Source organism: Agelaius tricolor, unplaced genomic scaffold (assembly GCF_023055355.1).
Source record: "Agelaius tricolor isolate 1412-34295 unplaced genomic scaffold, bAgeTri1.0.p SCAF_3, whole genome shotgun sequence".
Lineage (NCBI taxonomy): Eukaryota > Metazoa > Chordata > Aves > Passeriformes > Icteridae > Agelaius > Agelaius tricolor.
The window spans coordinates 13,621,642-13,638,778 of NW_027269263.1; the positions used below are offsets into that span (position 1 = coordinate 13,621,642).

Sequence of the window (17,137 nt, forward strand, 5' to 3'; positions counted from 1 at the left end):
TTTTTTTTTACTCCTGAAGCCTAGAATGCATCTCCTCTGCTCAGAATGTTTGTTCCCTATGGATATTTCAGTCTAGAGACATGAAGCTTGAATTTCTTACCAAAAGAAACCTTCTGCCCTCCTCCCTGTAATTTTCTGTGCCAAATAGTTAAATTGGCAGACTTGCTTTAAATAGTGCTGTGGATTTTGGTGCTTCTGGATGGAGAATCATGAGCGACACTTCACTGAACAAGAAGTACAGCTGTCTCTTTTTAAAATTAAACAAATGCAGCCATCAGGGTTCTTTTTTTTTCTCTTCCAGTTGAGTATTTTTCCTCAAAGATAAATGGAATGTATTTATTAAAATGTCAGTGCTGTCTCAGACATGTGTTAGAGCATTGTAGGGCTCAGCCAGAGTTGTATCCAGAAAGATCAAATCTCTTATTTTATAAAACCATATAGTGACAGGACAGGGGCCAGTGGCTTCACACTGACAGAGCAGGTTTAGATTGGGTATGAGGGAGAAATTGTTCCCTATGAGAGTGGGGAGGTCCTGGCACAGGTTGCCCAGAGAAACTGTGGCTGCCCCATCTCTGGAACTGTTCAAGGCCACGTTGGATGGGGCTCTGAACAACTTGGGATAGTGGGAGGTGTCCCTGCTAAGAATTTGTGTTTTTTCAACCCCAAGATTTCATTCTCTGCCACTTCAAATAGTGACATTAAGAGGGATAATAAGTACAAGAAATTTTGTGGTGATCCCATGGTGTGATCATATAACCTTTCTGGTTCAGAAATCTGGTGACAGTAACCCCACCAAGAGGGACCTGGGCTGCTCTATGTGCTTTGCCATGTGTTGCTGTGTGACCTCAGCCAAACTTGCCCATTGTTTCACCTATTTGGGACACAGCTCTAAAATAAGTGTGATACCACAGGGTGCTTGGAAAAAAGGCAGTTGAAAGTATGAAGTGATGACTGAGAGCTTTGTTCTGTCAGGTTGTGATAAACTCCTGCATATTCTTTTTTGAGAGCAAGAATAATAGTAATGAACTAAGGCTTCAGCCCTGGTAAAGACAAGGAGAGATGGCTGTGCCTGGAGAACTCAGCAGACCTTCCATGGGGCCTGTATATCTCTATGGATATTTCTTCCTAGGACTGGACTCCTCTCACTCTTTATTTTCTATTGTATTTCATACCTGTGGTTGCAAAACATAGCATGAGTTAAGAAATCTGAATAATGAAAACTCTAACCTCTCTTTTGAAGGGTTTTTTTTCCCCCTCTTAATCTTAGGTATTTAATGAGTTTCAGGTAGCCAGAATGGTAATTTTTTTTTAATTGCAATGGATGTTAACTTAAGTATCACATAATGAATGAAATGTCAGCTTCATATTTCAAAGATACTGAATTCAAATCATCCTGGATTGATTAAAATTGCCAGAAATTGCTTTTCAGTCAGTGCTGTTAAAGATTCAGGAGTTAATGCTGTTGTCCCTTTGGTAAGGCAGAGCATTTTCACCCACGTGTTCCACATATTATGAGTTCTTAGAAGATTTTACCCACATGCAATTACTTTTTCTTTGCATTGCCTTGTTAAGGAAGACAGCCCTAGGGCTGGAAGGCTGTCTCTGGGAAACCAAGTGGGTCAGAAAACTGTATCCACGTGCATTGTTCAGTGCACTGGGCAGTCTGGATTTGGCTGGAGCCAGGTGTTGGCCGGTCTGGCTTTACCTCCATGGAGACCTGTGTGCAGGCAGGTGACAGTGTCTTTATTCTTACTATGCACTGTGATAAGTCTGGGGTGCTCATTCAGATTCAGCTCAAGACTGAGACTAGTGCAACTTCTCTTTTAGTGTGGCTGTCCTAAAACTTCTGTCTTAAGTGACCATTTTCTTTTTTACCACTTTTTTCCCAAGACTGTCCAGAGTGCTACTTTGCAGGGCAGACTCTTGGCACAGCTGCTGTGCAGCAGAGGTGATGGGACCCCTGGGGAAAATGGGAACTAGGAATGTGTCTTCCAGGGAACTTCCCTTGCACTGAGTGTATCCTGGTGGTCTCAGGGACAGAGGAGAAACTGGGAGCAAGACTGCATTGAAGGGTTTGGGAGCAAGTCCTGTGAGGAGCGGCTGAAGGAGCTCAGCCTGGAGAGAAGGAGGTTCAGGGGGGACCTTCTGCCTCTGCACAGGTGCCTGACAGGAGGGGGCAGCCAGGGGAAGTCGGGCTCTGCTCCCAGGGAACAACAGACAGGACAAGAGGGAATGGCCTCAAGCTGTGCCAGGGAAGGTTCAGGTTGGACATCAGTAGGAATTTCTTCATGGAAAAGGTTGTTAAGCATTGGAAGGAGCTGCTCAGGGAGGTTTGGTGGCCCCATGCCTGGAGGTGTCCAGGGAATGACTGGATGTGGCACTCAGTGCTCTGGGCTGGCAAGGTGGGCATTGGGCACAGCTTGAGCTCAATGATCTTCTTGGCAGTCTTTTCCAGCCTAAATGATTCTATGACCTCTGGTGACAAAAACCTGCTCCTGCCCACTCCAACCCCTTTTCTAGGGAAGGAGAGGTATCCTCATGTTTAAGACTGCTCATCCCACCGCTTTTCCCAGAAATGATATGAGACCAGGGCAAGAAGTCACCTGCTTGCACTGACTCACTGCTGTAGGTCCTGGCTCTGAAGCATGGGAGACACTTAATGGAAAGATGGATCTTGCTTGGTGCTTGGCATTAACATTTGTAGTCTGATGGGAAAGATAAGGCACAGATAATTTTTTTTCATGGTATATAATACTACCTGCATACCAAAATAAATGTAGTGCCTGAAATGCTTTGCTTGTAGAGGATGATGGACTTTTGGGTGGGAGTAATAGGATGAATCATTTCTGTCCTGAAAAAGGGAATTGATGACCTCTCAGGTTACAGTCCTGCCAAGAGTGTTGCTACTGCTGCTTTCCTTTGGAGTTTCATTTTCATTTTTGGCAGCAGAAATGGTTGCTCTGTCTACTGTGTCAGCTGCAAAAATTAAAGCATATAGAGGAGCTTGAAGTGAGTAATGGTGTCCTACTACCTTCACGGAGTATAATTTAAAAATCTGCCTCTTGAGAGTTTAAAAAATGTTCATTACCTTGTACCTATATTTCATTCGTTTAATCACTGTTCATTGTGATGGAATCTGTGTTTAAATTAGCAAATTACACCAATTATATCAATCCCAAGCTAAGACTACAGTGGCTGGGCACATGGCATGGGCACTGGGGTCCAGAGCTTGTGTTTGGCTGTGCAGCAGAGCCAGATCTAGGACACTGAGTACAATTTGCCATTTAATATCACAAGAAATCCAGGTTCAAACCACTCATGACAGCTATTTGCAGGGTGTCAGAACATCAGCAGTTTGGAGTCTATATATTTCCTTTCCTAGTGTCTTTCTCAATTTTGAAATAAATTATTCTTTTGAAGGTGTGCCTGTATTAATGGAACCTGTGATAAGTTTGTGTGCTTCGGGAGCTGTAGGTAGAAACTTAACCTATTAACCTTGACACTGCCCTTTGTGCAGATGCAGTGTGCTTCAGGGATGTAAATATGTATCTGCTTCTGTTACTGCTTGCCATTTGCTGCCTGCCAAACAGATACAAGTTCTTGGTGATTAAGATGGTAATGTCATGTAGGGTAGAATGGGGATTCTGGGGACCATGTAATAATCACAGAATCGCAGAATGGCCTGGGTTGGAAGGGACCCTAAAAATCATCCCATCCCAGGCCCCTGCCATGGGCAGGGACACCTTCCACTAGCCCAGCTTGCTCAGAGCCCTGTCTGGACTTGGACACTGCCAGGGATTGAGGGGAAGCCACAGCTGCTCTGGGCACCCTGTGCCAGGGCCTCAGCACCCTCACAGGGAACAATTTCTTCCTCATATCCAGTATAAACCTTCCTTCTGTCAGTGTGAAGCCATTGCCCCTTGTCCTGTCACTCCAGGCCCTTGCCAAGAGTCTCTCTCCATCTTTCCTGTGGGTTCCCTTCAGGCACTGCAAGGCCACAATGAGGTCACCCCAAAGCCTTCTCTTGTGCAGGCTGAACAATCCCAATTCCCTCAGCCTTTCCTCCCAGCAGAGCTGCTCCATCCCTCTGATCCCCTTGGTGTCCCTGCTCTGGCCTGGCTCCAGCAGCTCCCTGTGCTTCCTATGCTGGGCCCAGGGCTGGATGCAGCCCTGCAGGGGGGGCACAGCAGAGAGGAGCAGAACCACCTTTCCCCTGCTGCCCATGAAGTAGCTGAGCCTGAAATAGAGTGCAGAAGTTCATTGCTTTTTCCAGCCCTTGAATTCCTGTTTTCTGAAGAGGAAACTACAGAACACAGCACTACTTGTGCTTTTTGGGCCTGTCTGGATGGTTTTCTCTAGCATTCCCATCAATACAAGGCTTTGATAGAAGTATTAAAAAAAAAAAAAAGTCTAATATGTTCTAGTTGTAGTTAAAGCAGAAGTTTTAGGGAAATTCACTGCTGAACTGGTCACTGAACCTTCCCTGGAGATATTGCAAAATTCTGGGTGGGATTCAATATAATATTCAGCTGGAGAAACACACTATAATTTGAGGAATGCTGTGCATTGCTGATACGTGGCCATTACCTGAATGCAACTGTAACTTTAATTTTTAAAATAATAAGGTTGCATGAATGAGGCTGGACTGAGTTCTGCCAGGTGCTTTTTGTGTCCAGAAGCTTGTGGACAAACACAGAGGGCAAGAAGCAGCATGCAGGTGCCAAACTGTTCCTCATCAACAACCCGGGCAAGCTGCTTTCTCCTTGTCAGTGGTGGCTGCACATCAAACCCAGCAGTTTGCTACAGGGACGCCTGTGTTCTGAAATACTCTGTCATTAGTTCTGAATTAACTCATTCACCCTTTCATTTGTGAATTAATCCCCTCTAATGCAGGCAAACATCACAGTTGTGGTTGTCTGGGTATTGTTAATCTGCGTCATGCACAGGCTGAGCACCAGACCTGGGTAATGATCTCGGAAGAGAACAGCTTTGTTTTAGAGCAGTCCTGAGCTCCAGGTGTGGTTGTTGAACTGTGCAAGTATTATTTCTACAAAGCACTTTCTTTTATGTGGATCTTGAGTGCCAAGTTCATTATTTAGGGCTGCGTGTTGATTTGGAACCCTAAGCTAAGATGAAAATATTTCTTGGCAAGTCTGTGCTTAATTCTTTTGGTCAAGGTTGTTAAGAGTTTTATTCTCCTCCCTCCTCTTCTTTCTTTTCCCCTTTTTTTTTTTTTTAAGTAATGAATTTAATAGCAGAGTGAATAGAAACTGCACTCTGCTCTCACTCCCCTAGTGGTACCTACTCTAGTTTGCAATTTCAGGACTTCTTTGAACCTGTCTGTTTCTGACACAACATGAACATGAGTAGCACAACCATGATTACAAGCTGGAAACTTCTAAGATGAACAAAAGAGAACAGGGAAGTGCAGCCTTTGTCCTGGGGTATGTTTTCACTAAATTCTTCTCCAGGATTTATTGTCCGTATGCTATGGCAAACAGTAGTAGGTTTATTTTTCCTGTAACAACACCAATGCCTGCTACAAACTATAAGTTTTCATGGATCTATTAGCAATATTGCAAGTTAGCAAAAATCTCTCACTTTACACCATATACCTTATTAAACTTGATTTTGAAGAACTTTATTAGAATAAGCCTTAAATCTCTTTCTGAGAGTGTTAGCCAAGCATGTTAGTATGCTGTTAGGTTTGGGGCTTTTTCCCACCTTTTTTCCCCAGCCCCTACCCAGAGTCATTTATTTATATGGCATTTGGGGTGCTAGATTCCTGTAGTTTTGCTGTCTGCCTTGTTTTGCTGACTTCCATCAGCCAAATCTTTCAGTCCTCACTCCTAACTTGGAAGTGAACATGGACATTTTGGTTTCTGACTGGGCCAGCCAATCCCCCTAGGATGAGCCATGTGCCAAAACCACCTGTTCTCCAGGTGGTGCCTCTGCAGACAGTTTTTGTTCTTATTCTTTTCTTTGGGATCTAATTGCGAGACAGAGAGAGCAGAGGAGCATTTCCAATGCAGTATTTGTAGATTGGGAAGCCCTTCAGAAGGCAGTGTTTGATTTTAGAGGGGTGCACAGTGTGTTAATCACCACAGTGCAGCTTGTTCCCTACAAATCTGAAGTGAGGAGTCCATGTGAGTGATGTGACTAGAAGTCAGGGGTAGATCTCCAGCCTGAGATTAGGATATTTTTGTCATTTTGAGAAAAGTGTGATGAATGGGCAGGTAGTATAAGGTAAGAGAACACATCAAATGTATTACCACGGATAACTGCATTTCTTCTGACTCCTCCCCTCTGTAGTTGAATATATGACAGGTATTTCAGGCTTTTATGTGCTGAAATAAATCATTTGAATGATCATTTCTCATTAAAATGAATGTAGGTAATGCATTAAAGTAGCTAATGATGTTTTTAAGGTTAATGGCAATTGTGGAGCTGTTCAGAAATTCATTAACATCAAATGCTTTAAAAGCAGTTGATCTTTCCCATCTTTTTGTAAATAACATTGTGGCTTTTAAGTGAGGTTACTTTGACAGGGGAAACTTCTGGAGAGGGAGAATGCTGTATTTCAGAGTAGTGAGAGTGCTTAGAAAAATATCCCATAAGTGGTGTTGGAGGAGGAAGACTGCTGATCTGAATTTTGTGTTTGATAAGAACCCAAATGAAGCTATGAATGTAAGTTGTATTGTCAATGGAGCGATTAGAAAAACTCAGCACTTAAAGAAAGACTTGAGCTTCTTCCTGAAGGCTGGGATCCCAGTGGGGATGTGGGAGCTGCTGGTACAGATGGCAACATTGTGCAGGGAGCCCGTTCATTGGGCGGGGATTGCTCATTCACAGTTCAAGCAGCCTCTGCTGCTCTTGTCCCTGTGCTCTCCTCAGTGTAGGTTTGTCACATCAGCAGCACTGCCGTGGGCATCAAAGGCTGTGGCCCAGGCTGGATCAGTGTCCAGACAAACTGGAAGGCATGAACAGGGGAGCTGAGGCTCCGTCAGTCAGTCATCAATCAGAGGCAGCTGTTAAAGTTTAACAGCAAACACACTGCCTCCACACTGGATATTTCTATGTGGCTGCATGAAAGATCTGGGACTCCTGTTCTTGTTTTCTTGGCCTAGAGGTTCTCAATGGGTGTATTTATGTGACCCTGCTGGGTCACTTGCTTTATTCCTCCTGTGCTGTGAGGGTGCTGAGGCCCTGGCACAGGGTGCCCAGAGAAGCTGTGGCTGCCCCTGGATCCCTGGCAGTGTCCAAGGCCAGGCTGCATGTGGCACCGAGCAAGCTGGGATAGTGGAAGGTGTCCTTGCCATGGTAGGGGGATGGAACTGGCTGATCTTTAGGTCCATTCCAACCCAAACCATTGTGCGATGCCATGAATCCCAGTCCGTTCCAGCCCGCCGGCAGCCCCGGGACTGCGCAGTTCCACGGTTCTCACCTTAGGGTCAATCCTTCCTCGCTGCTGCCGCTCCCGCCCTGCGCGGGGAGGGTTTAGAGGCGAACTCGGTGATGTGCGGGCAGCGTGTGCTGCGGCAGGGGCGGGTGCGCTGAAACAGCCTGTGGGGGACCGGAGCATCCTGTCCCGCCGTGTCCCTTGTCTCGGTGCTGTCCAGCCGTGTCCCCTTTTCCCGGTCCTGTCCTGCCCTGTCCCTGGTCCCGGTGCTGTCCCAGCGCGTCCCGGTGCCGTCCCTCACGGGCGGAGCGGTGGCGCCCCCCCGCGGCCGCGCTGACGCTGTGCTCCCTTGCAGGGCGCACCGGGCGCTACACGCTGATCGAGAAGTGGCGGGACACGGAGCGGCACCTGGCGCCGCACGAGAACCCCATCGTGTCCCTCAACAAGTGGGGACAGTACGCCAGCGACGTGCAGCTGATCCTGCGGCGCACCGGGCCCTCCCTGAGCGAGCGGCCCACGTCGGACAGCGTGGCGCGCATCCCCGAGAGGACTCTGTACCGGCAGAGCTTGCCGCCCCTGGCCAAGCTGAGGCAGCCCGGGGATAAGGCCATGAAGAGGAGGGAGCCGAAAAGGAAATCCCTCACCTTCACCGGCGGCGCCAAGGGGCTAATGGACATCTTCGGGAAGAGCAAGGAATCCGAGTTCAAGCAAAAGGTGCTCAACAACTGTAAAACAACAGCGGACGAGTTGAAGAAACTGATCCACCTCCAGACGGAGAAGCTTCAGTGCATCGAGAAGCAGCTGGAGTCCAATGAAGCCGAGATCCGCTACTGGGAGCAAAAGTACAATGCCAGCCTGGAAGAAGAAATCCTCAAACTGGAGCAGAAGATCAAACGGAACGAAGTGGAGATCGAGGAGGAAGAGTTCTGGGAAAACGAGCTGCAGATCGAACAAGAGAATGAAAAGCAGCTGATGGAGCAGCTGCAGGAGATGAGGCAGAGGATCCTGGAGTGTGAAAGTAAGCTCAAGGACTATGTGTCTCAGATCCACAACATGGAGAGTGGCCTTGAAGCAGAGAAGCTGCAGCGAGAAGTTCAAGAGTCCCAGGTGAATGAAGAAGAGGTCAAGGAAAAGATCGAGAAGGTGAAGGGAGAAATTGATATTCAGGGCCAGCAGAGTCTGAGATTGGAAAATGGCATTAAAGCGGTAGAAAGGTCTTTGGGCCAAGCTACCAAGCGATTACAGGTAAGACTGTCATTTTATCCATAGCTAGAGAAAGTCAAAGACTGTGACTAATTTCTCTTACACAAATCTGAAGCCTATGAAAGACAACACAAAAAAGTTTCCAAAGTGAATCAGGGTAAAAGGCAGAATGTGTTGCTTTCATTTTCAAATCACATTTCAGCTTGTGGGGCTCTTTTTGGAGTGCAGACAGTTTTTATTTCACCCGTGTTTAACTTGCTCATTCAAACTGTCTGAGAAGAAAAGCAGTAATTTGCACCATCATAGCCTTTTCTGAGGATAAACTTCTGATCTTTGCTAGGTTTGTCTGCCACCAAAAGAGATGAATTACAAAGAACAGTCCAAAAGCAGCATCTGGAAAGGTACAGAGCTAAAGTAAAGTACCTGCAACCCTACAGAGCTTTGGTTTTAAAGAACAACATCCCTCTTTTCCTGGCTGACTGGCTGGTGTTCAGGATTTTATTTTCTCTACACCTCAGGCATTTGTGGCACATGTCAAAAGAGAATCCAGTCCCTGTTTCCTTGCTAAAGTTAATGATATCACCTGGAACTTGATAGAGCATGAAAGAATAAAGGAACTCACTGCTAGCTGGATGAGGTGGAGGGAAGATTGGAGCTCCTGGGATTTTTATGTGCCACATAGGGTAGTCCTAAGGCACCACACATCAGCAGGAGTTGTGGTCCTTGCTGATTCCCAGGATTCACAGTTAGTATATTCTGCAGCACTGCAGTAGTAATAAGGTGATTCCACTGTGAATATGTAAAGGGATTTCGTATCCTTACTCCTGCCTTAGAACCATGTCAGTATGAGCTCGTTTTCCTAGATGATGAGGGAGGGGAGAAGTTTTTCATCCAAAGCAAAATGGATGAAAACGGTAAGCAGTTTTGGCCATGATTATCTATGCTAAGTTTCCAGACATGCTACACTTAAGGATTTGCACTGATGGAAAACTTCAAGTTCTCTTTATGTGTTTTATCTATCCTCAGTCACATTCACTGAGGCTATGATGGAGTTAAAAATATTTCTGGCTTGGTACTTTTCATAGTCTGTTTTCTTTGCAAAGTTCCCATTCAATTCAGACTTCCAGTCATCTTCTAAACCTAAAGGTGCACAAATCTGGAAGTCCACAAGAAAATAAACTGAGCTCTGCATTATGGAGCTTTGAGGGGGAGGAGATAGACAAATATTTTATTGCATGCCTGAAGTTAAAGATTAAAGCAGCTCAACCTCTGTGTGTGGGAATAATAATAGTCCAAGACTGTTATAATCTCTCAGAGTTGTAAATTTTGCATATCATGACAGAAGTACAGAAAAAGATCCTAAATGATCATCTGTGCTTTGAAGGGGTGGGGAACCAGTCAGGCTTTGGCTTCATCGCACAAAACCCTTGCAGAGTGAGAAGGTTCTGGCCAAAAAAGTTTAAATGGAAAATGCAAAGAACAAGAAGAGAAAAGAATTTTACTTAATTTAAGATCAGAAGAATTAAATGAGCTGTCCAAGCTGTGCTGGACACTTCAGGAAGAAGTAAGACTTAGTGCCAGACTGCCGCTCAGTTAATTAATTTTTCAACATTCACAATATTATGTTTGTTTGCTGATGTGCCAAGGTTTTTCTCAGGTGGTATGAGAAACAGCTGCTAGTCATCCAAGAAGCAATATAAAAATAAAATACATTAAGAAAAACCCAATTAGGGTCATGGGTTGGACTTAATGATCTTAGAGGTCTTTTCCAACCTAATTGATTCTGTGATTCTGTAAGTGCTAGTGAGTGTTGACTGGCTTTTTAAATTACAAGATTAAAATATCTTTCAACTCATCAATTTGCATTTGAGCTTTAAAAATTGGAGGCTTTCTCATCAAGAGGAGAAGCATTAGTTGCCCAACTGTAACTATGGTCATGAAATGCTGCTTTATTTGCTCAGGAGATGTTTTCTGTTTCCTGGCAGGACAGGGAACAAGAACTGGAGCAACTGACCAAGGAGCTGCGGCAGGTGAACCTGCAGCAGTTCATCCAGCAAACGGGAACCAAGGTGACGGTGCTGCCGGCAGACCCCGTGGAGCAGGAGGCCCCACATGTGGAGCTCGAGAGAGGTGCAGCCCTCGGAATGCTTCGGGAGGGAGGGAAGGAAGGAGGGAGAAGGGGCGGGCGGTGCCTTTACTGCCGCGTTTACTTTAACGCTGGCACTCCTACGTGAAGTGAATGCTCCCTTAGTGAAGACATTAGCAAAACACTACGAGAGCGCATTGTCGAGTGCTTCTTTTCATTCCAAGGGTTTAGCAGGCTCTAAATAAAGAGCAGTATGTGGAGAACTTCTCTCCCACTGTGCCCGGGCATGCGTTTGTCCCATCAGCAACGCATTAAGCCTGCAGCTTTCGAGAGGGGCCGCCGTGGCTGGCTGCCAGCACAGAACGTGATCGTACATCTGACATTGCTGTTCGTCTGGGTTCTTCCTCTTCTGGTGGGGGTGTTGTCAAAGCAGAAAAAGGAATGTGTCTGGACCCCCAGAAACCCCAGACAGCAGCCGCACGGGAACAGGAGCCGATCCAGCTGGGCTGCCAGCCGTGCAGAAGTCCTGCACAGATGGCTGTCACTGCGGGTGCGAATTGCCTTTGCCCCCAGTGAGATCAGCACAGCCTGCACGTGCCCACATCTGGATGGGAGTTTCCTGGGCAGAACCACGGGAGCGTTTTGAATGCGTGTCAGAGCTGCAGCTCCAGCACAGTCGGGTGCTTTTTCCATCATTCTGTGTCCAAGGGGCTCTTTGTCTCGGCATTCTCCTGTGCTGGGTCTGTCCCTCTGCTCAGAAAACTTTATAACCAAAAGGCACTGAGGGGGCAAGGGGGTGGGGAGAGAAGAAAAGACAGCCAGGCCTTCAAAGGCAGCGCTTGTAGGAACTTTTAAGTAGGGAGGAAGCTGAAGCTTTGAGTCATGTTACATGTTCAAGCTCTTTTTGCTCATCACCATTTAAGTGTGTCTGTGTGCGTGCGCATGTTTCTCGTGGGAAGGTAATTCTTTTGTGTGGGTTTCATTCTGCTATGAAGTGAGTAGGAAGTGTGCACCTTAGATCTCCTCACTTCCTAGCCAGACACTTCAGTTGTTTGTTACATGTGGATTCGTTTTTCTGTATTGCATTAAGAAAAATGCAATACAGGAGGAGGAGGAGAGGTGCAGCCCTGCTGATGACTTTTCTAATTGCCCTTTTTCTCATGCAGAGCCAGCCTTTCAATCTGGGTCACTGAAGCGCCCTGGCTCATCGAGGCAACTCCCCAGTAACCTTCGGATCCTACAGAACCCCCTGTCATCTGGTTTTAACCCAGAGGGCATTTATGTATGACAGTATGTACCTCTTCTAGAGAGGACCTAGCAAGGTACCCTGGACAAGATACACTTTATTTTATTCAGCCAATGATGAATGGAAGAAGTTTGTCTTGTTTTGTTTTTTTGTTACACCACCGTGTTATTTCTTCTTCTTCCTCCAACACCACTTGGAGCCATACCCTGTGCACTGATGCTAAAGAGACAGGAACTGTCTCGATTCATAATTGGCAAGGATGACCTTGCTGTCAACACAGCTTGAGTGCAAAAACCTTCATTGTTTTTGCCATTTCAGAAGTGTTTGGGAAAGTATTGTTCCTTGTATAGTCATAAATGGAAGACTGAGGGTGAAGGAAACCGTGTATGCAACTTTTCTGAAGTTTAATTTATTCCCTTTAATCAATGGACCTGTGAATGTTGACCTTTTATATTTTTATTTTTAACTTGTGAATTATCACGTATGGCTGTGTGTCAGTCTGATGAGGTGACTTTAATTTGTGTGTACCAACATCCCCCATCTGATCAAGTACAGCAACCTGCAATGCAGAGTTCTGAGGGGTGCTGAACCATTGCAGTGGTTTCTCACCACTAACTTTGTTCATTTCTGTCATGGGTCATCATATGTCATGTTCCATCCATTGCTACCTTTTAAGCTTGAAAAGTGAGCTTGTGGGATTTACTTGCTGTTGTATCTGCCTTGAATGAAGCACCAAGTGTTCAGAAGATTTATGGATTTTAAACCTTGGCTTGGTAAAAATATTTCCAGCATATGATTGAGGATGCACTAGTTAGATGATATTTTATTATATAGAATGTATATTTGAAATATTTTGCCACATTGTATATGCCTTTTGAGAAAAGAACAATGTAAGAAGTTGTCTTCATATATCTTACCAAAAGAGAGTAGGAGGCTTTCACTGTGTGTGATTTTGTACTTCAATTTTTTCGCTAGCCATTACAGTGTTCTTGTTTTGTTACAAATCTTGCTGTTGGAGGGGAAGAAAGACACAACACAAATGAGTATCCACTTCCAACCTTCCACAATCCACTCAAGTTTTGTGAAGAGAATAAACCTGGCAGAGTCCCAAGAAGTCAATAGCAGAGTTCTTATTGACAGGAGTGAGGCCAGGATTTCATTCAGTTCCCTGGTGGAGACATTTGGTCCCTCTGAAAGACAGTCACTTAGAGAATGTAAAGCTTCCAAGCAGAAAATTCACGCATTTGGTGGTCATTTTTCTCAAAACATATGAAAAGAGAATATTATCACATCTTGATATTGCTCTAATGCAATCAAAGCTAAGAAAGAATTATACAAAAAGGGTTTCCTGCAGAAAGTAGCTGCTCCCATATAGCTCATTGGTTGCAGGCCTTGAAGTGAGATTGTTGCAGGGGGCACCAGCTTTGTGGAGAAAGGGACTGGCATCAGTGGGACACATTGTAAATGTTGGGGGCTGGCCTCATGGATGAGTTAGGGAAGGGATGGGCCTTCCCTGGTTTGGATTTCAGTTCTGACAGCAACTCACAGCATCATCCCCACCTTGGAGATCCCCTGGGCACAAGGGGGGACACTGTGCCCTCACTGCAGTGCTGAAGACTTGGGCTCCTGATGCCCTCCTTGGCATGGTCAGGATTTTACCACTGCTAGGAAACTCCAAGCTTTTAGCCATAGAAAAATACTTAACTCGTAGCATCCTCTTGTGTTGATTCACTGATGTGCAGATAAATGTTAATTTAAGCCTCCTTTTCTAAATAAATGAGCTTCCTGACAAATGGAAGTTTTTAAAGATATAGCAGAAGATGAAGGATTCTTGAGTGTTTAATGCATTTTTTTTTCTTTCCACTTTATTAATGGCATCATATATTCTAAAAATGCTGCTGTATTTAGACTTACAGCAACAGATAAGGCTGTGAATATATAAAGGACCTTTCCAAATGGACTCTGAATTTTTACTGTTTGACTTATCAGGTTTTTTTTTTTTTTTCCATCTTCCCTTGTGAGCAAACTGGAAAATGAGATATTCCTACCTGAGGAACCTTTGCAGTGCTCACCCATTTTACTGTTAGTTTATCACAATTCCGTGCTCATGTTTACTGTGCCCATACATTTGTATTAAAAAAAAAAAGAATGTGTGTATATATACATATATATATATATATATAAAAGTGTAAAATATCCATAGTTTGGGGACAATATCTGTCTAAGGTACTTGAGCATATATGCCTTACATTCTGGGTTCAATTTACAGAAATAAAATGGCCCTCTCCAGTGGATATCTTGCATCTTCAGCACCTCTTGATGTTAGAGAACTGAGGCACTCAGCACCTTGCAAAGTCTGGCCCAAATTATGCTGCATGGGGGTGGGGGGAAAGAGTCTTGTTCTGAAATGAAGCATTTTTAAGGCAGATCAGCATATTTACCCCAGCTAATGATTTTGTCATATTCTATGACTGGTCCATCTTCCACAGATGTCAGTTTGAGCTGAATTGGGCTCTTGCATCACAAAACCTGCTCTCTTTCTCTGCCAGGTTATTCTGTAAGACAGAGGGAAGAGGAAAAGGATTAAAAGGAAGAGTAAGAGCAGCTTTGGAGGGCTTGAATTACAGCTTTGTCATAGAATCAAGGGAGGAATTTGCCATTTGAGTTAAAAAGTAGCACCTGCTGACTGCAGGAGCTGTTGGACACAGGAACCAGCCTGGAGCTGGCTCAGGAGTGACCACTTCAGCACCCCTGAGTGGCCCCTCCCTGCCAGGGCTTTGGCACATGTCAAGGTGATCTGAAAAGCGTTTGCAGCTTCAGCCACTCCTGTGGCCAAGGAGAGGCTTTGGTATCCAGACCTGCCAGTTGTGAGACACTGACAAATTCCCCTGCCCCCACCATACTCCCCTTGCTTATTGAATTTCACCCAGGCTGAAGTTCCATAGCATTTTCGCCCTCTCTGTAAATAAACCAAAAAGGAAATGGCATGCCCTTGCATTAAATGTGACTTGACCCATGTGTAACAGTTAGAAAATCCCTCACACTATGGCGTTTAGAGTTTTGCTTCGGATCAACTGCAGAAACTCACCCTTTCTTTACAACTGTACAAAAAGTCCATTTTCAGAAGTGTTCCACACCTCCTAGGGCATTAGCAGAAAGGAAGCTACACATACTAATTTTAACAAGTGCCATATTATTTACTGGGCAGCATGATAAAAATGGGGTTTTTTGCTTGCGTTAAATAGTTGAATACACAAGCACTATTTTCCAGTGCACAGGGAATTTATATGGAGAACTCCTGTAATTTATTACTAATGGAAATTAACTGTGTTACCTCTCTCATCCATGAGGATGGAGATGCTATGTTGTTAGGGGAAAAGAGGGGGATGAGCATCTGAAAAGCCAGTAGGTAAAGGCTAAGGTGAACAGTCTGAATGCCTGAGCAAGGGAGAAACCAAGTCCCACTCTAAAAAGTCAGCTCCCAGTATCTTTTAGTGGGACTTAGGTTCCCAAGTGCCTGAATTGCTTCTGGAAATGGTATGTTAGCTTTGAGATTGCTTGCTTTTCTAAACCCTGGCAAGTTCAGAGGAAGTTCTTGAAGAAGAGAACTGCCATTACTAGCATTAACAATATGCAAACATATGAGGTAAGAGGGAAAAAGATCCTTTAGTGAAATAAACATCTCCTCTTGGGCAGCAATTGCCTTGTTTTTAGTGTGGAGAGTATTGCATTATTGTAGTGAACTGGGATCATATGAGTATGATCAAAGAAACATTGATCTTGTAATTTTTAGTGAGTTACCTTGAAGCATATAAATTCCTGATGTGCATTAACTTGAGTGAATTGGGCCTTAATGATATATGTAAATAACAAAACTGTATTCAGATATTTTTTCCAGAAAATAGTCTCTAATGGTCTGTACTGTATCAAAAAAGTGTCAAAGTGTTACTTTTATATTACACCTCCTTTTTTTTGTTTGTTTGTTTGGGGTTTTTTTTTTAGAACATTGAAATGTGCATGTTTATTCTATTTGCTACAGTATTTTAATGTTTTGGATGAAGGCCATCAGTTGTATGGAGATGACAAAACAATCATTCTGTCTATTTATTCAGTATTGCTGCTTAAAGTTTTCAAAAATAAAGCTTTCAATGCCAATATAGTGACTGATTGAAAGCTGTTCTAGCTCTCTTCAGGTGTTTTTTTCCTATGTTTGTAGAAAATTAAATAAGTGAAACTTGGTGTATGAGCTGTTATACCAGCAAAGAATTATTGCAATAATATTGGGGGCTGGGTGTCAGTGTGTGTAGTAAATACCAATGTATGCATGCAGTGAATGCCTTTAGGTCTCTAAGTGGAGTGCTGAAGAATGTTAAATCCTTTGTGGTCTTGCAAGCACTTTACACATGTGACCAAGTACTGCTTAGAGCTTTGTGCTCATGTGTGGTGCGTGTGAGAGCAGAACAAAGGGGTCTCAAAGGATCAACTTGGAGCCCTTTGAACCAGATTGAATTTAAGGACATTTTTGTGTTCCACAGTTGTGTGTCTGACTGGGGCCTAAAAAACATGTTCTGATACAAAACCCTTTCAGTTGCAGCAAGGATGCCTCAAGTGTAGCTGGTACCTCTGAAAATGTTAGTAGTTCTGAAATGGATCAAGTGTGCCTGCTGTACTTGTGAAGTGTGTCAGAATGCTGAGAGCGTTCACCCTCGCCATCATCCCATGAAACTGCTAACTAGGGGTTCTGACTGGAACATTTGAGTTGCTGATGCTTTAACCTAGAGAAGCAACACAAACTGAAAACACGAGTGAGCATTTTATTACTGCTCCGCTTCAATGCAAGATGAAAATCTGTATTATATGTAACTATATTTTTTGTCATTTAAGAAGCTTCTATTTTTTATTATTCTCATGAATGGTTGACAAAAAGTATTGGATATGCTCCCATACAATAAATTCCCCTCTGAAACTTTGGGTCTTTACAGTTCATGGTTTGCTGGGATTGCATTGTTCATGTTGCGCACATCTCACGACAGAGCTGCTGGGATTCTGTCAGAAAACACCGGGCCTGAAGGCAGGGCCAAGGCTCCTTTACTGTAAGTGTGCTGTAATCTCAATCAGATAAAGCCCAGGCACTGCAAGAGGGAAGAGGAGCTTGTTTTCAGCTGAGGAACTGTCACTAAAATTAACAATAACCCTGAAATGA

At 44.3% G+C, this 17,137-nt stretch overlaps 1 protein-coding gene across 3 annotated transcripts in view; it reads left to right on the forward strand.

Annotated features, from left to right (window-relative positions):
* Nucleotides 1-16,905, forward strand: part of RASSF8 (Ras association domain family member 8) — a 74,591-nt gene extending 57,686 nt beyond the window's left edge. For all 3 annotated transcript variants that reach the window (XM_071422543.1, XM_071422542.1, XM_071422544.1), the window contains 3 exons: nt 7,755-8,644; nt 10,588-10,732; nt 11,855-16,905. In XM_071422543.1, coding sequence (XP_071278644.1) covers nt 7,755-8,644; nt 10,588-10,732; nt 11,855-11,976 — 1,157 coding nt within the window. In that variant the 3' untranslated portion in view covers nt 11,977-16,905. The remainder of the gene's footprint in view (nt 1-7,754; nt 8,645-10,587; nt 10,733-11,854) is intronic.
* The last annotated feature ends 232 nt before the right edge of the window (nt 16,906-17,137 follow it).